The 23,250-nt window shown below is 39.5% G+C and overlaps 2 protein-coding genes across 4 annotated transcripts; both read right to left on the bottom strand.

Annotated features, from left to right (window-relative positions):
• Nucleotides 1–862: 862 nt before the first annotated feature.
• On the bottom strand, nt 863–11,495 carry bmi1a (bmi1 polycomb ring finger oncogene 1a). 3 transcript variants are annotated; one of them, XM_079661109.1, is made up of 10 exons: nt 11,357–11,495; nt 7,011–7,145; nt 6,692–6,788; nt 6,167–6,222; nt 5,549–5,596; nt 4,944–5,052; nt 3,859–3,904; nt 3,513–3,611; nt 3,273–3,353; nt 863–1,960 (listed from the first exon to the last, which is right to left on the bottom strand). In XM_079661109.1, the coding sequence occupies exons 2-10, from the start codon at nt 7,120–7,122 to the stop codon at nt 1,607–1,609; spliced, it is 1,002 nt and encodes a 333-aa protein (XP_079517235.1). In that variant the 5' UTR covers nt 7,123–7,145; nt 11,357–11,495; the 3' UTR covers nt 863–1,606. The 3 variants fall into 3 exon arrangements, with proteins under 3 accessions (XP_079517235.1, XP_079517234.1, XP_079517236.1); XM_079661108.1 differs by lacking the exon at nt 11,357–11,495 and adding an exon at nt 10,423–10,961; XM_079661110.1 differs by lacking the exon at nt 11,357–11,495 and adding an exon at nt 7,659–8,004.
• A 388-nt stretch (nt 11,496–11,883) lies between these two features.
• commd3 (COMM domain containing 3) lies at nt 11,884–15,908 on the bottom strand. The gene is made up of 8 exons (XM_079661111.1): nt 15,705–15,908; nt 14,908–15,019; nt 13,942–14,005; nt 13,823–13,857; nt 13,046–13,106; nt 12,912–12,968; nt 12,745–12,798; nt 11,884–12,130 (listed from the first exon to the last, which is right to left on the bottom strand). Exons 1-8 carry the CDS (start codon nt 15,841–15,843, stop codon nt 12,071–12,073), a joined length of 582 nt encoding a protein of 193 aa, XP_079517237.1. The 5' UTR covers nt 15,844–15,908; the 3' UTR covers nt 11,884–12,070.
• Between the last annotated feature and the right edge of the window lie 7,342 nt (nt 15,909–23,250).

The following is a 23,250-nucleotide window of genomic DNA, read 5'->3' as shown; positions in this document are numbered from 1 at the left end:
GAATGACAATTATTTAATTGTAATAGGATTAACATTGTATGCTCATGACTTATACAGGTTTAGTTTTTATTTATAGGCTGATTACTATTTTTGCATTAGATGAAATGCGAAGATTCCGTTTGAGGTCATTGTGTTTTTTAACCAATGATAAATTATGACTTAAGCATAAAATATCACTCCGTTGGTGCGCAAACGGGATATATATTTTTTCGTTTTTCAAAACATTGCAGACATTTAACACGTAGGGCCTATCTGAATTATTATGTGTGCATAAGTATTTTTGAAGCTCTGCGGCACGGCTTGTTCTACTTTAATATTTAATATACTTTATTATTTCGGTTTTATTGGAAAGCTAAGTCTTCTTGGGTTAAAAAAAAATGCAACTGTGTTTACTCGTTTTTAATTTTGAAAATGTCATATCAATTAATGAATGTAAAAAAGTACTTATCATACTTTTAGCGTACAAGCTAATATTGCTTGAAATGTATAAAAAAGAAAAGAAAAGGGATAACAGCGTTATTTCACAATAAAAAAAATCGCTGAGGTTTCATTTCGGAATAAAAAAAAATGGTAGCCTTTTAAAATAAAACAGTTGGTTATTTTCCATTGAACCTGTATTTCAGTGCAGTAAATGCAATTACTCATGTGATAAATCATCCATACAAAACAAAAATCAAAAAGGCTTCAGTCTTCATTAAATGTATTCAGATTGTATCCCAGGTCAGCCTCTGTAACCGAGTTATCTCATTCACACAGACATCTGGCGCTCTGCAGCCTGCACACTCCAATCACGCCTTTATTTGTTAATGCTAAACCCCACACAGATGATCCTGCACCAAAATAAAAAGATACCACTAACCTCTTAAGTGTAAAATGTTTTATTTAGATGTTTTATACTGTGCAACAGTAATACAATACAATAAGTTGTCCATACAATCGAGCGATACAAATACGGAAAACACAGGGGACATCAAAACATCTGTCGATGAATGTAATGGAGCTGAGCCCAAGTCATTCGCAGAACAAAGGGGGAATAAGAGAATAACATTATCGCTGATTAAATATGCATTTTGTTTCTATTTACATGTGGATTCTCTAAAATTGCTAATAACACGATAAAGCAATCCGATCCACTGCAGCTACAAGAAACTGTTTTTTATTAAAAGGCAATTTAAAGTTGTGTTTCCTCCAACAGCCCGAACAAACTCCAATATCGACGCCACACTTCCAAAAAACCTTTGAGGGGCAAACACGCAGATTCCCCTTCATACGAGAAAGGAAATGTTATCATGCATGTTCAAACTGACAGCTTCAAAATATCCCGACACACATGACATAATCATGATTGACACTGAAAACAACGTAAAAGAAAATATAAAAGTCCATCTTCAGTCGATTCTGTAAAATAAAGATGTAGCTTTAAAATGGGATAAATGCTTCCCTCCACAACCTCCTTTTTTTCCAACATCAAAACCTGCTTTTTAAAAACATTCCCACCGTCTTCCTCTTTCCTTTCATTCTGAAATGTCTCTGATTCCACTACGTTTACATGATGCCATAATATTTAGAACAACAAATGGAGAGGGAAAGGTCTTCACAACGCGCGTCACCCGGAGGAGGTGGCGGATCCGTTCAGGGTCACGTTCCGGGGCTTGTTGCTGCCGCCTCCGCCGAACTGCGTGAAGGACCGGCTGGGGGTGGGAGGAGGGGCCGCCGCCGCCGGGGTCCCGTTAACCGGGAGCTGCGGGAGCTGCGGGAGCGGGGACTGCACCGGTGTTCCGGGGCTCGGCAGCGAGGAGGAGGTGGACGGAGCTCCGGAGGGACTCCCGGCCTTGTCGCTGGCAGAGTCGCTCTCTGGACCGGATCTGCTCGCGCTGTTCTGGCCCTCCTGCTGCGCGTGGCTCACCTTCATCTTTTTGCAGCTGGGTCGGACTCTGTACTTCAGCGGCAAGGGGCCATTCTGTGGGGAAGGAAGGAGGTAATTCAATATGTAAACGCAAAAAAGGAATGACCTAAACAAATGTTTTGTTTTGAAACAGCCTTAAGAGAGATTTAGATAAATACGTAAAAAACCTCCCCTATTGATAACTTACTTTAAGACAAATATATGTTTTAATTAAAACCAAATGCATGATATAAATAGCCCTTTTTTTTAGCCTTACAAGTCTGTATTAGTGTGAACAAAAGTGAACTGGATTAATAGATATTACCATGAAACTTCCTGAGTTGATAACCCTAACTAGGTCATTTCTTTTACGTTTCCAAATTCATGCAAATGCGAAACATTATCGAATGCTAACTTTACATGCATTTAAGGATCAATCCACACCCCTTAAAAGATAACGAAAAATAAAATACTAAATGTTTATTTTGGATGTTTTCCTTTCACAAGTCTGAAAGAATACTTTTTGTTGCAGCAAAATAGCCAAACACCGCTGGATTGACCAGTGCAAAAACATGCGATGGAGTGCCTCACCGTAATAAAACAAATTAACTCCTAATGTGCATCTTCCAAATAACCTAATTCAAAGTGTATTCCAATGATGTAGATGTGTTCATTTCGGTGTCCCAAAACATCCATGACCAAGTCAAACACTCTAGGCCTTATTCCAAAAAAATAATAATCAACCAAACTAAATAAAAACCTCCACAAATATATTCTCAAAGACAGATGAAGCCCCTTTCTCTTGTCTTAGTAACAATTTTTGAAATGCAATTTCAGGTCATTTGTTTTGTTCCAAATGTTGGAGAATAACCTACATCTAGGCCTACAACCCAAATAAAAATGTTGGGATATATATAATGGTTTACCCTCCCTCATCAATCAGCAATCATACAGTCTATATTTTTAGATTTAAAGACAATTGAAAATATGTTTTAAATTGACCACATAGTGTCTTACCCATGGTAAAACAAAAGTGTGGAAACCCTTTACAAACAGACCAGTTTGACCTCTGTGCAGTCTTTTACTATACAAACAATCTAAAGGTCTGATCTTAAATGTATTTATTACTCAAAATATAATTTATATAGACTATTTTTAAGATCAACAATGTACATAATTGTTTTAACAACAAATAACAACGTGTTTAAATGCATGCTCCAGCTGATAAAACATGATCATATTTAATATTTATTTGACAACGTGGATCACTTAAAATGAATAATTAACATATCACACATAACAGGATTTATTTGTTGTTAGTTAGACAACATAAATGTAAAGAAACCAACCAAAATCAAGTATTTTTCGTCCCCAAAAGATCTCTTACCCGTCTCCAAGTGTAGATATATGCTATATCCATTAATGTGTAGTAATCTTTCAGAGGCTCGTCTTCATACATGACTTCAACCTAGAGAAAACATTAAAAAATTAAAAAACAGTGCATATAGGTAACATTTTTTAAATAGGAATTATAATATTGCAAACCCCTCGGATCGACAGATTTAAATTAAAGTTTGAATTATAGCAGTGCATTGTTCATAATAAATAAAAGTGTTTAAATGGTGACCTGGTAGGCGTTCGGGATGTCCATCTTGCTGCGCAGGAACTTCCTCAGGTGCATCACTGTCATGGCTGCCGGACACTGCAGGTACCTCTTGTTAGCAATCTGCAGAATAATGTTAGACACAAAAGGAATAAATATCTGTACACAAGTGTAATGAGCCTGGTCCACCTTAACAGCAGAAACACTGAAGCCCTTTCTCAAGAGGAAACAATGTGTGTAATGTGTCAGAGTTCACAACAGAGGGGAGGCATTGTTACTCATGAGCTGCTTTCTTAAAAAGGAGTCTGTGGTGTTAGATTTTTATTTTGCTCACAAGAAATAATGCTGGCGGAGAAGAGAAGTAACTTACCACATTCTGATCTTTACTCGGTTTGTCCTCCACTGTTCCTCCCAGTCTGCAAGGAATACAAAAGAGAGAATATTAGGACTTTAAAGGTCTGTGATGTTATGTTATTCATGTGCCAACATCAAGGCCAGCATGCAATAAAACAAATTGATTGTAAGCAATAATTAACACCACATATTAAAATGTAAAACAAAAAAAGATCTACTGTTGGATAAAAAGTGCACTTTATAGATTTATTTCCTTAAAACTATATTTGACATACATAGTATTTTTTTTCTTTTTTTCTTATGACAGCAATCCTTAAATAATGTTAAAAAAAACCATAAAATTAAAAGGAAATAATAATTTTAAAAAATGAATAATTCAATAAAACCCATTTAACTTGTATCAGTTGCTTTTTCCAGAAAAGAGCCTTTTTAAGTGACATCCAAAAATAATTATTGGAAAAAGCCAATTTCTTATCCTGCAGAAAATGTGTGACCAAACTTATCCGGATGCGACTCGTTTGACTCACAGGGATGCAACTGCAACTAGTATAGTTATCCATTAATCAACTAGTCCGAAAATAAACACATATTTCACTCAAACTTTCTTAGAGTCCAAGAGGATCTCAAAGATATTCAGTTAAATATGAAATAAAACAAAGAAACTCAGGAAAAAATATCCTCCTTTCTAGCATGAAGAAACTGCTTGAGTGATTAATCAATTATCAAAATAGTTCAGATTATTTTTCTGTTGATCTACTTTCTCATTAGCTGGCCGATCATTGCAGCTCTATTTGGTTTGGTTCTGCCCTGGGGATTGGAGTTGGATAATAGTAAGAAAAAAAATTAAGATCTTAATATTTCTGATGAAGTACGGTAATTGATGTTGCCGAAACACTCGGGTTAGATCTATTCTGTAAATGAAATATATTATCTGAGACAAAACCAATTTCAAAACTAAACAAGATGGAACACATGTAAATGAAGCTCATACATATTGTCACAACATTGTCTGCCACTGAATTAAATATTTAAGTTTGTTCCTTCGTCAAGAACAGCTAAATAAAAGTGTAGCCTTAATCATTATTGGAAGAAAAGACAAACCTGTTTTGATTGAAGAACTCAATGGAGAGGCTGATGATCTCATCATCTGTGATTATTCTCTTATCGTCGTCTGCCACCTCCCCGCGATCCTCATTAGATCCATTCGACACTGCAGATCAACACACACACAGAAATACACAAAGATAAATCACAAATAACACTAAGACCGAAGAGAAACCTAAACAGAGACTTTTATTAAATACAAAACTTCAGGGTTTTCCCGCCTTTTTAAACATCAAATGATAAGACTTTTACTCATATTCAAGGACCAACATGGCATATTTTGAGAAATAGATGCGGGTTAATTACAGTTAAACACTGAGAGTTTTCAAATAAGAACAAGCAGGCTTCACAGAAAATAAATCAAAAGAACTTTGAGTTGTATTTTTGCCTCAAAAATAAAAATCCAAGAACTTTTGATGAGCCGTGTCCACTTTTTTCTATGTTCAAAAACTCAAAGGATTGGATTTTCCCCTCAAATTGAAGATATTTTGTGGATTTCCGAAACCAGGTGAAACCATGCTTTAAGAAATGTGATTCTTGTCTCTTCCCTGCGGTGACTACATGGAAACTAAATAAATGTAATAGCATGTTTTCTAACTCACCGTCTACGGGATGCTCCGAGTAAAAGTCTCTTCTCCTCTTCATTTCATCTGAGGACATTGAAAAAGACAAGCAATTAGCAGTCTGAGCAAATACTACACAAATATAAATATTGTCCTTAATACACAACGGGATAAATTCAATCTAAATATAATGCGAACAATTTCCAATGTTTGGTAACCATATTTTATGGGTTGGATCAATGCAGCGAAAACCCGCCATACATTCCCCTTATATCATGATATTTGTCCTTAAATGAGCGAAAGATATGAAAGAAAACCAACTTGAGTTTTGTCTGACCTATTTTAATGTTTGATCAAACAGCTCATACAGAATAACATGAAACAAAGCAGCCGACAAGATCTGATCTCATGGCAAGCAATTCATTTCAGGCTATAAACAGAAAAACATTGAACATTGTATTTCAGTATAAATATGTGTAGCTTTTTGGGGGTTTATTGATTAGAATGTAATATTCTTTCCCTTTTTATCTTGCAGAAGTGGTGATAACTTAAACACTGTGTGCTGGCTGAGAATGAAACAGTTCATCAGAAGAGAGCTGGACGATGTGAGTCAGAAGGAAAGTGAACAGATGTTAGAAACAGACTTTATTCTCTTACTTTTGAAAAGGCCGGGCACCAGCTTGTAAACAATGTCCTGTAGAGTTTTGTCAGACCTGAAGAGAGTAAAGAAAAATCATCAGATTCTACAATACTCAATATGTGTATTTCAAACTAGAAACTAAAAATATACCGATAGTTACATTCGTTCAATTTGATTAAGCGTCTGTAGAAAAAGACAGATCACTGCAAAGTGTTTTCTCTTGTTTGCAAATGTTTTACATTCATAGAAACTTGTTTCTTGACAGACTGCAACCAGAGATGTACAACAGACTTTCATTTTCAACCAATCACTGACTCAGCTGTTCATTCAGGAAACAAAGGGGAAAACCAGAGAGGAGGCAAAGACTGTTGTCAATATCAAAGCTGCCTAACATTTACTATACAGGGAAAACGTTTTTATATAAGAAGAAATATATGTTTTAAATTGTGATAAAATGCAACCCATGATTGACCACAATTACACAAAGATTCTAAAAATGTATATCAAAAACGGACATGAAAAAGGGAACAGGAAATGCTCACCTTATGTTGAGCAGAGGCTTGGTTTTATGCACTTGTACATCACAGATGGGACAGTATTTGCTGGCTTCCAGGTAGCGTACAATGCACATCTTGCAAACTGCAAACCATGAAAAAGGGAACAGAAACTGTCAAGATCAGATATCATCTGAAATGATATCCTCAGGGAGGCATATACTTTAAAGCAATGTTTTAAATCCAGTGTTTGTGAAGGGAAACATGCAAGAAAGTATATTGCTACAAAAAGATTCCAACAATCATCAGCTTGCAAAACATTAGAAAACAAAAAAGCAGCAACATTATTTTGGTTCAGTTTGCTCACATGAGTGGAGACATTCAATGATGGTGGTGGCGTCTATGAAGTATCCTCCACACAGCACGCACATGAGGTGAGGGTTGAGCTCAGTAATCTTTATCCTGGTGGTTCGATGCATGATGAGGGAAGGCAACAACAATCCTGCAAGAGGAAAGAGAAACAAGTCAAAACAGAGCATGCATGGCGGAGAGACTTCAGAGGGCTGCAGGTCTGTGCCATTTGGAAGAAGGGCTGCTGTTTGTTTGACTGCGTTAAAGCAACATCATCTTTTATGCTAATCCCATAATTAGCAAAGGGGAAGGAGCTCGGTGGCAGATTGATAGGCAGCAGCAGCACAGTCACCTGACCGAGGCGCAGGGAATAATCATAAATCAATCTCCTCCTCCGAGAGATCGATGGAGCCTCCATCCTCTCCTGCGCTTCATCTTAAATCAACATGGCGAGATCAGAGGAACATGTGCACTAGCTTTGATCAAATGTTTCCAAGCGAAAGGGAGAGAGCCATGATAAGAAAACACATCTTAATTTGGACGCATTCTGCTAAAATCGATACGTTGGATATGCTTATGTTAAATACGGGACTAAATTAAGACTAAAACAGAATTATAATTTTAAATGTAAATGTATGAGGGATCAAATACAAATGTAGGCTACCTTTCAAAATAAATCGGGTTGGTGCGTCTCCCACTGAGATGGATGTTTATCCGATAAAAATATGTTGGAAAATAATGGTCCAGTGGCGCCCCGGGGTGAGAATGGGTGAGGGTGGCGGAGTGGTGGGAGACAGCCATTCACTGCGTCAGGTGTGCCACTCGGGTTATATGGGGAAACCTGAGCGTTTCTATGGCAACTCCTTTTGCTTTTTCAAGCCCACATGTGTGCTCAACAGTGACCAGAACCAGACAGGATGTGCAACCAAAACAACGGAGAGCTGCCTGCCGGTGTGCAATCGGGGGGTGAGAGGGACCGGAGCTCCCCGTCCCCCGTCCCCCGCACACACACACAAACACACTGGACTGCCAGGCTGCCGACTGCACGGCTGCCATTTTGTGGAGGAAAAAAACCCCGAGTCGGTTCAACGGGCTGCGGGGTTTCCTTGCAAAAGGGGATAAATAGAACCGCGAGAGCATTAGATCCGCAAATCTTTATGCACCATATGGAGCAGTTTGGGTCCAATAGGGAATAATCTCGGGTTATTGTGGTTCGCTTTGCGCCGTTTCTCTTGTTGTGTGCGCGATAAGCAGCAGGCAGCAGACACTGAAGTTACTGCACACACTGGATCATACTTATTTATTATGCGCCATTATCAACACATAAACCCTTTATTTAAAATCAACAATGCTTGTGCTTACACTTTGCGCATATTAGCATTGGACTTTACAAACCCGGTTTGAACAAACAGCTTAAACTCCAACCGTGAATTAAGTCTAGTGCCAGAGTATTGTCGTTTGTGCATTTTACCCAGTAATTAGCCAAAGCCATGTGGTAAATGTATCTTGTAAGGTTGGCAAACAATGATCCAAATCGATGCGCATTAATAAAACTGAGCCATAATTATACGAGCTGTCATTTAAAGTCGTTAAAAGTCTATAAGCTACACCAAGAGGGGGCTGTGCTTGGATGATAGCCAGCCTGTCCCACACTGTTACTTTATGGAGACACAGCCGGCACCGTGCCCGAGCCTCGGCCGCTTTCAATGCTCCACCCGACCTCACCCGGGGCAGGACCGCAGTTTGGACAGCGTCTCGGACTCCACACATGGATCATGATGGATAATGTCTACATACATGCAGGGAGCCTGTTGCGCCATTAATCGATTGACGTGTGTTTGGACAACTGCTCTCCTTGTCCTGAGGGAGCTGCACTTTATAAAACTCTGAGTCAATCATCCCTCACATCCAGAGTGAATTCATGGGGCTGCAGAACCAACAGCAAAACAAGTCCAAAAACACTGACTGTGCATGAATATGAATCACATAGGCTTTGTTCTTATGATGGATAGGTTTAATTATTGAGCCTGTTTTGATAACACATCATCAGAAATTCAGAATCGCCCCTAAATCTTTAATTATGTCAGTCAACTATCAACAAATGAGCAGATTTCCCCTCGCTTCTTGCAATGACCCAAAGCCTCATTTATCCAAAAAACGAGAGCAGCTCCTCTTGTAAAGGTTCCCCTTACCACGTAAATCAACAGCAGCTGGAAATAACCCAATTAAAATCAGCAATGGGAAAAACCAAGAACCCATATTCACCACGTTCAGTCAATACAGAAAATCTAGAAATAAATATTAGGGGATTCCTAAATGACCACATGAAACTTTTTGAATAATTCTGAGTTTGGCGTGTTAAATGATTCTCAACACACACTGGAAACCATCCAGTCTGAGAGGCTATAACAACATATCACCAGACCCGTGAGATGTTCAACCCAAGTGGGGGGAAATACATTAATTTTAACCCATTAAGCACACAGAGAGTGCCCAACAGCATTCATGATTAAAATAATAATTTTGTATCACCCAAGAGGCAGAAGCTCCAGTCCTGTGGCTCCAGATTCAGACACAGCACCAACATATTTAGCCGTATGAGGGTGAACATATGGAAATCCATGATACTCTTACATGTCAACAAACAAATATCCAATGCTCACCATAGCATGTTTTAAATCAGAAACAACCAAAGCTGTGGCAGCTCGCGAGACACAGCCAGCCTTTGTATCCTGGCCGAGGTGTCGCCACTTTTCTTTTTAATTTACCTCAAAAACCAACCATCCTTCTAAATTATGGAAACCATACATCCAAACACAAACATCCACGGTGCGTGTTTAACGAGGATCCAGTGTTTACCAAGCAGCCGTTATGAAACATTTATGCACAGTGGAAATTGTGAGCCTCCATGTCAAGTATGGGAGCAATCCAAGTTAAGTTAATAAATCCAACATTTAGTCAAACAAAGCCAAAAGCAACATAGCATCGGGTTCCCAACCACACAAACAACCCAACTCTATAAAATAAAGCAGCTGTATGGAAATATAGCGCAGAAGGAGCGTTTGGAGCACTTGCTGTTGTTAACATCTCAGCCAACACAGGCTGGATCGCCGGAGATCTTCCACTTTACATAAATCCAAACGAAGCAAAGCAAACCCCAGCCGAGATCAGCTCATACAGACACATGACTGATAAGAAGGTACAGCTACACTGAGTCTCCGTGGATCAGAAATCGCTTTTTTGTCCAAACGGGGAACATGTTTTGCAGAAAAGTGTTGCGCAGACACGCCGAGCTCCACGTCGGTGATCGCTGCAGCTGAAAGCTCCACATCCACCGCTGGATCGGTACGTAGAAAAAACACAAAAGCACCGAGCCAAACCTCTCCTGCTGCCCCCGTTAGTTAGACACGATATCGAAGAAGACGTACCTGGATGCTTGGCTGGGGATCGGTGGGTCTTCGGGTGAATAGACAATGAAAGTTGGGAGGCAGATCAGCAGAAAATGAATAGGAGCCGAGCCGCCATCTTGAAGCTGCAGACGCTGTCAGTGGCGGAGAGCGCACGGCGGACCGGAGCGCATTTCAGATGTGCGAATAAAACCTTTCCTCGCCGCCTGTGCGCTGAGAGCGTATCCGATCCGAGGCTCCAAAACAACCCAGTCCTGCGGCTCCGGCTCGGGGAGGTTTCCACTCTGGCACCGATAACTTTGCCTCCAAAATATCCGCTTCACCCCCCAGTAAAATGCAGCAGCAGTGTGTGTGTGTGTGCTCCGTGCAAACTGACACCGTCCCCAAAATGGCTTGTAGTTCGACCGCCCCGCTTTGGTCACGTGGTCTCGTTGCTTAAGGGTGCCTAGGAATTACTGTCGGTGTACGTCTCCCAGCCTACATACACATAATATTAAAACACACGCATGTAGCCTACATATAAATAGTCTTTTATCCATCCAATCCAATTAAGTGAGAAGCTGTATGTGCGTAACTTTAGCTAAAAAAACACAACAGTAAGAAAAAAACAGTTTTAACTATAGTGGTGTTTCTATGACACATGATTTAAAATAACACATAGGCCTAATAAACATGAATCAAATCGTGTACTTTTGACCTCAAAAGGGCAGACTCGCAATAGGCTCTGCTTCTTTTAAATGGCACTAAGATTAGAGGCGTCTATAAGTAGGCTATGCTGTGCCTTGGTGTTAAAAATAACCACACGCATTGCACGTTCATGTCGACTTCAAAATGCCTCAATCCGCTCACCCGAGCAGCAGGCAGTCACTTTATTAATCTCTTTTCATCGTGCCTTTAAAAGACCCACGCACTTGGTTAAAACACGTCCATGTGACTAATGGCTCTGGTGTCAAACCTTTGTCACAGGCTGTCCTGACATCTGCGAAAAAATGCGCCGCAACTTCCACGTGATGAATTGGAGGCTTTATCCCGCAGCCAGCGCCGGAGAAAATGAAGGCATCTCGGATGTTTATGGAACATGAGCCGCTGTGGAGCTTCAGCTGAGGGGCTTTGAACTGTCAGCTGTGAGGTGGATGTAGAAGATTAAGAAAGTCTAAAAGGGGAGCGACATTCTTACAGGGCAGTGCAGGAAAAAGAAAATAAAGTCAAAGATCTATGTTTGTCTTTTAAAAATAACTCCCTGTCACCAGTGATCCAGGAAAAAGCGCAACAGAGCAGGAAGAAATGAAAATATGGCAAAAATCCTAGTAAAAACACAAGCCTGCAGTTACTTCGCTCCATATTCAATCTTAATCTCTGACATAAAACCTACAACGTTGGCCTCAATTGAATAATAAAGTTAAACAAATCCCCACTAAATGTAGCGTTTTTTAGACAGTGTGCGCACATCAACCCGTGGAATTATTCAAAGCAGAAAGTGGATTTTTTAATGTATTTTTTTTCAGTTTTATTTGAAACACAAAAGCTGGAATGATAATTGTCTCGCATGCATACACGTCTTGTCAATCTCAGGTACAAAAGAAGCTACAAAGAGGAAAGCAGTGCGCTGGAGCTGCTGAGGTTCAGTGCTTTGTGGAGCAGAAACATGCGAGGAAACTGGACACCGGCATCACATCTGACTGGCTTTCTCCACACACTTAGCCGCGTCCTTCAGCTTCCCCACCAAATCCTGCAAACAGGCAATCGTTTTCAACAAGAACAGGTCCGCCAAAAATAAAACGATTTAAAAAGTAGACTAACATTTACGAATTATGACAAATAAGAAGTAAACATGCGTGCAGATTGTTTGATTCCTTCCGACTTGTCTCTGATTTATTTAGACTCGATGTCGATTTTAATTCACCAAATATTTTGCATCGTGAATATGATTGCTGCACGCGTGATTTAAATACTGGTCGGCTCTCACTTTACACAAACAGAAAGCATCATACAGTCAAAGTCACACTGGAACTTGGTTATCTTGTCAATTATCCAGTGACGATGCAAAATGCCCATTTTTAACAACTTGATGCATCACTATATCGGGGACAGTAGGCTACGTTGCATATGAAATGTTCTGCTGCAGCAAGTATTTGATCGCGAAGATATGATGCATTTATAACATGTCTTTTCTTTGGAAGTTGTCCTGACTGAAGAGGAAAATTGCAAAAAGCTCCGTGACTCGACTTTCACTTCTGCTTTCCCGTAGACATGCTGCATGTTGTGCGTAAAAGCTATTCAGGCATCTGCAACACGGTGTCATTCTGGAATAACAGTGACAGGAAATAAACCCTTCCTCTATACCTGCAGCTGCTCCACTGTGCATGTGAAGTTTATATCTTCCGGGGATCCTTCATTCTGACAAAAGGAAACAAACAAGATCGTTGTTTTACGCACAGAAACGCACCAAACATATGCATATATAAAAATCAAGGAAAGTGTAGGATATGCATAAAAGGTGTTAGTCTTACTTCAGTGTTCAAGGCAATGCAGTAGAAAGGCTCGTTGACCTTATCGACCTGATTGTTCTGTCGGGGAAACAACATTTTAGTTTGGAGCAAGAAATTGTGCGTCAAAAAATAGACGTGCTCGAAATAGTGTTTACCTTCACGTGGTATTGAAGACGCCACGACACATCGTTAATATGAGGGGGACACCTTCCTATGCTATGGGGGGAGGGGACAGAAAAATACTTAGATTAAACATAATTTAATGTATAATTTCTTCTTAATTTGTAAGAGAAAAAGCTGAAATTTGTTCTGACCTAACCTCCTCTGATTTGAGCATTTTTAGCCAGATCCATCTCGCTTTTAGTATTTTAGAAATATCCATTAGGAGTTATTTAACCCCGTTTATAGTTTTGTTGGTCATACTTTTTGTGAGGTGCAGAAACTTTATTTTTATAAATCCAACATTTCTTTGCAACTGTTTTCAAATCCGTTTGCAGACAAAGCTTCTCTTTCACAAAGAGCGTTTGTTTAAAGAGGGTCATAAAACATTTACATTGCAATTAATCACTCCATGTCCCTTTTGACCCTCTTTGCTCCTCACTGGGCTGAAGCAACAACTTCCATGCTCTTCCTTTTATAATATCACAACTTTGCCAGGTATTTGAGACTGCATCAAAACTATTTGAAGATATTCTCTGCTTTCGCTCCGTGCGTCTCCCCCCACTCCTGATGTCATTAATCATCAGTGGAGTTGAATAACAAAAAAAATAGAAAGTTTGATGATCAGTGAACCATTCTGAGCTAAATTGTAAAAAAAATTATGCAATGTTTAATTTTAATCTCTACAAAAAATCTCATGACCCAGTTCAATCCTGGAGATATATTCAGTTTGGATAACACAACTCAAAATAACCTCCACAAATGACACTCACCTTGCTAACAGTCGCTCCAGTTTTTTTTTATGTTTCTGTAAAACAAATCCAGTATAAATGAGCAAATCAGCAACAAAATGATTTATTTCTACATAATGTAATGTTGTTTGAACTGTCACCTGATGTGCTTCATAGAACATGTCTATTCTCTCTGCACTGAATGTGAGCTCTTCGAGGCAGGAGCTGCAAGAACCAAAAAACATGTTATTATATTTCACCCAAAAAATAGCAAACTTTAAAAACAGCAACATTTCACATTTTTGGACACTGGCAATATAACTTTACCACATGTATGTTTATCCGTCCTAAAAAAGAAGCAGGATAACAAACACACCAGCCCTCAGTTACATGTTCAAGTCTCCATTGTCCAAAAGGTTTAGTCACAGTTCAAATGTAGTTTTAGAACATGAGGAACTACAAGAACATTCAAAAGATGGGTTTTTAAGGGAGTAAAAAAAGAAAACAAAATAATAAAAATACATTCCTGGAAGTGTTAAATATTCTTTAGCTGCAAGGTGCTTGTTGGACACCTTCAAAATATCTGCTTTCATTTCTAGTGATTAAAATGTATTTACCCCTTTGGGTGTTTTTAATGACTAAAATGCTTAACGTTTAAGAAAATGCATTTGGAAAATTGCTAGAAGGTGTGATATAATAACCACTTAAACTAATATGTCAAACCTGACATTACTTATTAAGACTTGTATCCATATGCTGTTCAAGAAAACCTTTTTTTAAACTTTTTATTTAAAAGGACATCCCATAACACATAACATTTGGTATTAACATTCAAAACACATTAGTAATTGACTTTAATAACACTATGACCTAATCCGAATCAAATTGCTTTGCAGCGTTTATTTTATATACTATATTTCCCTAATAAGAGAATATTTTACATATTTCATTATCTTGTTGTAAAGATCTGAGGGAGATGTCTCTGCTAACTCTATAAATACTGAACATAGAGCAACAGGCTTTCTTCTGTCACATTGTGATATGAGCACTTTTCAAAGCCACAAACCTAATGAGTGTATTTTGAGCACGTGCAGGGTTCTATAGCAGCTTTACAGGAAACCTCTCACCTTATGGTTGACTTGTCTGCGTTGAGTTTGACCGCCTCCAGGATGAAGGTGGTGGCTGCAGTGTGACTCTGCTTCAGCGCGATCCGCTCCACCTGCTTCAGCTCGGCCTGATCTGCAACACAAACACACTGTGAGGACTTTATATATTCTCCATGGACACGACAGACGCGTTTAACTCCTATAAAAGGATGTGCGATCCATACTCTCCAGATTGACGTGCAGAATGGAAATCAATCATGATTTGCATGTGAATGGGCCCCTCAGCTGCATCAGCCAGGGGTCCTTTGTTTGTTTGCATGGTGAACATTGCACTTTCTATATAATTCTGCCATTATGAAGAGTCGGAATGCTGCAGAAGTTGGACAAAACATGGAGAAAACAACCGAAGCAGCAGCCATGACAAAGTAGGAGCTGTATTGCATGCAAGTCTGCTGTCAATATGCATTTAGGAAAGACCTGCTACTAGCTGTTAACAATCGGATGTGTCCCCATCATCAGTTTGGACTAATGTTGATTGAAATAGTCCAACATGGTGTTTCTAATGTGTTGAGTGGAACCGTTTGAATGACAAAGGGAACCAGAGGAATATAAAGCAGGCAGCAGCAGAAATGACTAATAAGAGCTTAAGACTGGCAAATGACCCAATCCTCTCCTTACAGATCTTACATATAACATGTAGCTTAGACAACATAAACAACTCGGAGCCGCAGAAACCCGCAAACACCTAGGCAGCTCCTCCACTCGGGGAGAAACCGGAAGCTGCGATGGGGACAGAAGCGCCAGAATCGGCGGCTCACCGAGGACTCCGGGGTCCGCCTGAGGGGAGAGCAGGCTCCGGTAAGAGACCTCCACAAGCTCCCGGTAGCAGCTCGTGATGAAGACCGAGGGGTCCGCGAGCTGCTGCAGCCCTCTCTGCACAGACTCACACAACTCCATTTTGCAAAAGGCGGAGCCACACCACGTGACAGATCAGCTGATCAGCGTGTGGTGGAGCAGCACGGGGCGAAATCCCTGGGGGTCGACCAGAGGAAGGTTTGGGAGCGATATTTATGGGGAGGGGATTGGTCTTTTGGGAGTTTATGTGTTGGTTTCCATGCGATGTTTCCTGTTAGTGCTCCACAGACTGAGAGCTATGTCTCTGCAGTTACATCTGCATGTGTAATGACCACACTGAAACAGATGGGGGGGCTTTTCTGTCTCATTCTGCTGCTACACCCGAATTTCCCTATAAATAAAGATCTTATCTTATCCCACTGAAAACTAAAAATCTAATGGACTTCGTGGACAGTAATTACATGTACTTAAGTAAGCTTACTTTATTACAATGTTGGGGTATTTCCATTTCCTTCTATTCCCTATTTTACTCTTCACAGGCAACTATTCTACTTTAACTGCACTAAAATTCTTGAATTATGTTATAGGCTATATAGAGATTAATAATACAAAATATAATACAAATGGATATATCGGTTAACATATGTTTTACTTAGTAGAAGTAGAAGCTCAGCTGTAGCATTAAAGGATGAACACATCAAAGCACTATTTCCAATTAAATAATATTGTATTATTCTTAACTGGGCCATTGTGCAGAATTAAAAAAAAACATTATGCTAATAATTTGGTAGCCAACTTCCACTTAATATATATCCAGGTCTTTGCTCAATGTCTACACTGTGGTAAAATGTTATATAGAAATCTTATAATCTTCATCTGTTTAATGTAAATGTATGTTGACCCATACACATATCTATTCGTACAGTTAGCTCTATAGTGCATTATCGATGTATGTCACTCATGAAGCCAAGATAACACTGAGGACACTCTTTTTACTGCAGAGATGAAACCAGAAATCTGTGGTTTTCTGTTGAAGCAGGAGATGAAGTGAAACCAAGTGATTATTAATTAGAGCGTTAGAGTTGTGTAGAAACTCTGCAGCCTACATCCTGCTGGTGTAAGAGAAGAAAACACCGGCCACTTTACAGATTAATTTCAAGAGCATTGTCTCTCTTTTACTAATGGCTTTACCACATTAAGCATGTTACAGTTTAACTCAGTAGTTATTTATTTAAGTGAGTCATTTCTCTTCTCATAAAGCAAAGCAGAACTGAGCATAGTGTCCTATTTCCCTGTTATAGACCAGGATAAACAGATGGGGATTGTTGAGATGTTGTGTAAAGGATTCATAAATACTTTGTACTTCCAATGTTCATTTCTGCCGAGTGAAGGCAGCTCACACCCTTTTAATCCCCACATCATTGTCTCTGTGGTTTTGCTGCACTTATCACTACAGGGCCTGTGCACTTGGTCATCATGTTGACCTGATTCTCCATATTAATCATCTGCATGCTGGTGTTTTTCACAAGGGGAACTTCCCTGCCTGTTAGTGAGCAGAGGAGGTCACTTTTACATTTCCATCATGTCAGGAGAAAACATGTAATCAGTCTGTTCTGCAGTCTAGACAGAAACCTTGTGACAACAAACCATAAGAAGAAAGGAAATTCCCTTTTGCATAAAAAATACAACTGTTTTATTGTTTTTATGTACTGTAATTATGCTGCTTGTAGATGTAGGCTACTAAAACTCTTACTTTAGGGTATTTTAAATCACAACTGAAGACCTATTTGTTGTCTAAGTGCATGTACTGTATTTTAAGTTGTAAACATGTTTTATTCTATTCAAAGTGCACTTGTAACCCATATCTTGAAGGTTACTGCATGAGTTCAGTTTTATTTTGTTGCTGACTGCAATGATTTTCACTGTTCACTAAGTTTGGAAAAACTACAAATAATGTATCTAATGTCATATGAAATGTTGCATGGGATATTGATGCTCCATGGGAAAAACGGATTCTGTCAAGCAGTTCTTAAAAGCTCTCCCCTCTGTGGCAAATGTTTTGTAGTACCTTAATTATTTTTAATATTTACTTATATATATGCTCTTTATGTATTTTACACACCTGCATGGCTCGATATTAAACATTGATACGACCATGACCCATCAGTGTCAAGAGGTCGCAGTGATTTCACTTATTTTCGTAAGAGCAGGTTTCCTCCAGCAGAAACTAACGGGATAAAGCAGGGAAAACGATATATTGTTTTTAAACGTTGCCTTTTGTCGGCTATCTGCATCACTTTTATAAACCATAATTTCAGACAGATCGTTCATTAAGAGAGGAGCTGCTATCTCTGTCCCGGCCACGCGCTGCAGTCTCGCGCTGACCTCTGACTCGCGCTTTGTCCAAAGTCCATCCCGGCTGCAGGTCGGTTGTGAAATAGGTTATCCTTCACTCTCTCCCAGCTGTAAGACATGCTGTAAGACATGCCTCTCCTCCTGTGCTCCCCCCTGCTGAGTCCCCTCTCACGTCTTGTTATTACATAATCAGAATATTTGTTTTCTAAGTGAAACTGCTCCATAAACCTGATTTATATTTGACATGTCTCCCAGTCACACACACTGAACGCAATGCCAAACATTATGATTAGTCATATTCTGCCGTGTAACCCATTATCCTTACATTATGCAGCGTTTTAATAATTCTTTCAAAATAAAAGCCTGTCTCAGTTTGAAAATCGAATAACTGCCGATATAAATGAACCCTTTCTATAAACAGTAACCTCCTATTCTGCAGTATCTTTTCAATGCACCCCTCTCCTAATCTATTGAACAAAACAGGCTGTTTTCTTTACATTATTATGATCCCTCTTAAAGTTGAAAGGAAACACATTATTCTGATTACACAATAAATGTCAGAATGCGGATCATTTTCTAACTTTACCACTGCATTTTAACCTTTTTAACATTTATGCTTTAACATGTCCTGTAGCTTTCAAAGATGCACGATCGACCCTCTAGTTTCTCAGCTTGTGTCCTATTGACGTATGAAAGCTGTCAAAACAAAACAAAAGAGTCATGTGTAGGCTAAGCCAGAAGTTGCCGGATATTTGAATAAAGGTTTACAGTGTTGCGTTATGGGGGAATAAAGTTAATTTCACCTGAGCTGTAAATCCTATAAAGCTTTTCTTGCAGGTGAAGTGATGTTGGAGAGCCTCTGCTGCGTTGCAAATATAAACGCACGCTGATCTCCGTCCCTATTAAAAAATACACATTACATTACATTTTATTCCAATTTTCTGTTTTGTGTTCAGGTGAATCCTTACATGCAGAGGAAGAAACAATTTAGTCTAAGTTTTATTTCCCGCCACTGACTGTCTCTTCGTGCTAACGATGGCAAACTGGAACATCCCCTTTAAGAGGGCTCTGCAGTAATATGACCTTGGAAAATGTGTGCATTTTCAACAACAATGGAGCATATTTTCAACAGCTGATTATAAGACAGCGATGTGACAAGGAGGGATTTTTCACCTTTTAATGTTCTTGTCAATATAATTAATTGTAAGCTCGGGTTTAAAGTAACCCCAAGGCACGATCTGACTCACATTTCTACCGTTCTTCTGCTGGCCCTGTTTTTATTTTTCCAAAATATAACTAATGCAAATCTGAAAAGTGTGCTAACTGATTTTTGCATGATGTAATCATTTGTGAATCTGCCTGACAGTCGAGGCCAGTGTCTGTTGTCTGTCTCGGTGGCTTGTTCTCATTCTTGACAGCCTCTGCGGATTGTTGCCGTTTGGAGAGATGCCGGTAACGTGAAAGACTCAAATGAATCACAGCTGTTAACAACAAAACCTATTTTAGATTATTAATATAATTCTGCATTGTCGCAGTATATTGCTCTCCAACATTAACACGAGTTACATGCATGCAGACCTCGGGGGTCACCACCTCAACCATTATATGTTGTTATACAGATTAGTGGGAATAAGATAAGGTCCTTATTGCAAAGTGATTTCTACGAGTGTGGAAGTGACCTGACCTACAGTGTCCTCACTTTACAATTTACACTTATACAAGATCATAATGTTACATCTTCTCCAAAATAACAGACGACTGGTGACATTTCAAAAAAATCTCCTAATGGGTTATTTAATTTAAAAACCCTAACTCTCATCTTGTTAGTTGTAACATTTAATTATCGTGTTTTATGTATTTGAATAGTTCAGCTCCTCAGCTCATCTGAATGCTATTATCTACAGTGCAACCACCATTTGGGATAGACGTAAATTCACTCATAGTCAAATAAACTGCACGTTTTTGATGTAGGAGATAAAGAAACCTACCATTTGTTTGCCTGATTCAATACTCTCTAGTCCAATGATCCAATGTTTTACCTTTCCTTTTTCCGCCTGTAGCATAATCCGGGTATACCTGAGTGTATTCGAAAACTTTCTCCCATGCGAATTACGGTCATTGGCAAATAACGTGAATTAGGACACGGGCGTTTTAAGTGTTGCCTTACCAAACACTACCCTATAACGCTTTGAATGGATGTTATGGGAGAATAAATAAATAAAAACAGTAGGCTTCACTTCTGCAACCTATGCTACAATCAATATGAATGCTCCAGTCTAATACGCTGCGTAAATACGCAAATATCACAGACATTCAGTAACAACGTTTAGTCTGACATGTTGACGTTAACACGTAATCCCTAAACTGTGGTTATGTAATGCATGGGATAGTCTGGTTTGAAGTGACGCCAATAAATCCACCTATTATCACCATCCTATTCCAGTCTGCAGCATTTAATATAAATTAGTGTCTGACTGCTTTTTGTGAGATGCAGCCTAACTAAACTACAACTAAAGTTTTATTTTGTACTGCAGCAGCTTTTTATCTTTAGTCAGTGGGGCAAATATAATTTTTTAAGCATGTTTTGGTCGATCTACAATCAAAAAATGTTGTTGGCAAATATGAAATGTTACTAGAAATATGCACAATGTAGCCTATATATTATATATAATTAAAATTAACCGTACAAAATATTTTCTAGCCTATGCATTTGCCTTATGCCACGATGCAGTCTAAAAAAGCTCCGTACATCCAGAATATAACTACAACTTAATTAAGCATGGAGGAGCATGAAACCACATCTCCCAAACCACCGGCTCCGGGGTCAGGACCTCCATGTAACAATGAGGCCCCGAGGAGGAATAACCACTGAATCCATCGTGATTCATATCTGGTTATTAGCTTATAACACAACCACCAACAGTAACCAGAGGAGAATTATTTAAGATCCCTGGAGGAAAAGACTGGCCTTTTTCCCTTTGTGAAGCATCGTCTGTTCAACCACGTTTTAAAAGTAATTTCAGCTTCATTTGTTAAAACAGATGATAAACCCTGGAACTAATCTACACTCCTCTGATCTGGTTCAAGAGTTTATTTGTTGAACAAACAAACAGCCGCTGGGATCAGATTTGGCTGTTTAAGGGTAATTTTTAAGGCAGCTGGTAGGAGGTGAAAATTGCTTGCAGATAAAAACAACAGATCCCAAAGCAATGCCTGAGTGCTGTGTGTGAGGGTGTGTGAGTGTGTGTATATGCACATGTGCTGGAGAAAAAGAGATTTTTTTTGCAGAGTGATTCTGCCCCCTGTTGGGAAAAAAAACCCTCTCCATCCCCTCCCCCTGAAAGCACTGCCTGCTGCTTTTATAACGCTTTAATTATTTATTATTTTAACACTAATCATCATATTTCATGACTTTTGCTCACTTGTGCTTTTTATTTGGTGAACAACTTATTTTTGAACTGTATGCATAAATCACACTGAATCACAATAAAGACATAAATAAAAAATATATGAAGCCTATCAGCATATAATCGCCTGAGAATTAACAATATGATTGATGAATCCCACTTAAATGCGCAGACAGAGGACGCCCTGCAGAAAAAAGAGCCATATAGAATCTGTAATTAACGTCTCCCTGTTAAGTACCTCATTAACGTGGTTATATATGGAGCTAATTAAATTATTGTCCTGCAGAGCATATTCTCCTCTTTATTGAATCATTCTGATGTGTACTCCGTCAGATATGGTGGTGAAAGAAGCACGGATGATGACGAACTCCCCCCCCCCCCCCCCCCCCCCCACCACCTCCTGTCCCCAGAGGTCAGCATGGGGTCAGCGTCTTGCTCAAGGACACTCCAGCAGAGGCAAGCAAAGTCCTGCAGGCAAAGCGTAAAACACGTGATTGTGCATGATTATAATTGTCAAATGTGTAATTGTGAAAGTGCCGACGGCTCTGTTAATACCCTTTGATGGAAATGCATGGCGGTAGGTGGTAACAAAGAGGACGCGCGCACGGTCACGCGCCTCGTTGGCCGCTGGGTGGCAGTGGTGTGGTTTCTCTCAGAGAGGGAACAAAGAAAGGAGGGAGAGAGAGAGGGGGAGGCTGTGTGTGTGTGTGTGTGTGTGTGTGTGTGTGTGTGTGTGTGTGTGTGTGTGTGTGTGTGTGTGTGTGTGTGTGTGTGTGTGTGTGTGTGTGTGTGTGTGTGTGTGTGTGTGTTTGTGTGTGTGTTTGTGTGTGTGTTTGTGTGTGTGTGTGGTGTGTGTGTGTGTGTGTGTGTGTGTGTGTGTGTGTGTGTGTGTGTGTGTGTGTGTGTGTGTGCGTGTGTGTGTAAGGGGGGGAGGAGAGGGGGGTCTCCCTTGTGACAGGACATATATGGAAATTTGCATGGATAACATTCACCTCTACCAGTGCGCATGCCCGCTCTAATTCACCACCGCAATATGAGTTGGTGCGCGCTCCCGTCACTGGATAATGCCCAAAATGTGGACTGGGCTCCTTGGTTTTGTGACGTATAGATGTATACATCCATAACCTAAAATGATCCTTCTATAGCCGCCGTGTGTGTGTGTGTGTGTGTGTGTGTGTGTGTGTGTGTGTGTGTGTGTGTGTGTGTGTGTGTGTGTGTGTGTGTGTGTGTGTGTGTGTGTGTGTGTGTGTGTGTATTCTGACAATAAAAGCTTTTCGGGGGTTCATCGTGATTGTAATTACAGCCCCCCCCCTTAAAGCCTGTCTGTCACAGTTACAATATGGGAGGCCGATGTGTGGCGGAGGGATATTAAATGCAAATATCACCTGATTCAATAACAGGGCTTACAGTCTTTAACCTGCTGTTCACCTTTTATATGTGCAGCGCTGCAAGTGCATATTAAAAAAAAAATGAAAATATACGATATTATATTCTAATTCAACAAAGGCTTATCCGCTAATAAAGGATAAAATATAATTGGCCAACTAATTAGTCTCATGAATATGTATCTTGTGTCACAGATGTAGGCTATGATAAAATAACATAATTATAAACTATATTTTTTGTATTTGTATAACCATTAATTGTATCAACATTTTGAACAACAGTCCCTTTTTTATAGTCTTCTTAAATAATACAAATATAATTTAATTAAAAATAGTTTTGTGTCAGACACATTTGAAAAGGC

The sequence above is a fragment of the Notothenia rossii genome, assembly GCF_949606895.1.
Source record: "Notothenia rossii genome assembly, chromosome: 12".
In the NCBI taxonomy this organism is placed as follows: Eukaryota; Metazoa; Chordata; class Actinopteri; order Perciformes; family Nototheniidae; genus Notothenia; species Notothenia rossii.
This window is presented reverse-complemented; position numbering and strand designations above follow the sequence as displayed.

What these genes read in the sequence shown, in the direction of transcription:
- bmi1a (XM_079661109.1), bottom strand. Translation starts at nt 7,122, where the DNA reads ATGCATCGAACCACCAGGATAAAGATTACTGAGCTCAACCCTCACCTC. An exon ending in CATTGAATGTCTCCACTCAT is followed by an intron (nt 6,789 to 7,010) that starts GTGAGCAAACTG and finishes CATGGTTTGCAG; the next exon opens with TTTGCAAGATGTGCATTGTA. An exon ending in AAGCCTCTGCTCAACATAAG is followed by an intron (nt 6,223 to 6,691) that starts GTGAGCATTTCC and finishes TACTCTCTTCAG; the next exon opens with GTCTGACAAAACTCTACAGG.
- commd3 (XM_079661111.1), bottom strand. Translation starts at nt 15,843, where the DNA reads ATGGAGTTGTGTGAGTCTGTGCAGAGAGGGCTGCAGCAGCTCGCGGAC. An exon ending in GCAGACAAGTCAACCATAAG is followed by an intron (nt 14,006 to 14,907) that starts GTGAGAGGTTTC and finishes TGGTTCTTGCAG; the next exon opens with CTCCTGCCTCGAAGAGCTCA. An exon ending in TGTTCTATGAAGCACATCAG is followed by an intron (nt 13,858 to 13,941) that starts GTGACAGTTCAA and finishes TTTGTTTTACAG; the next exon opens with AAACATAAAAAAAAACTGGA.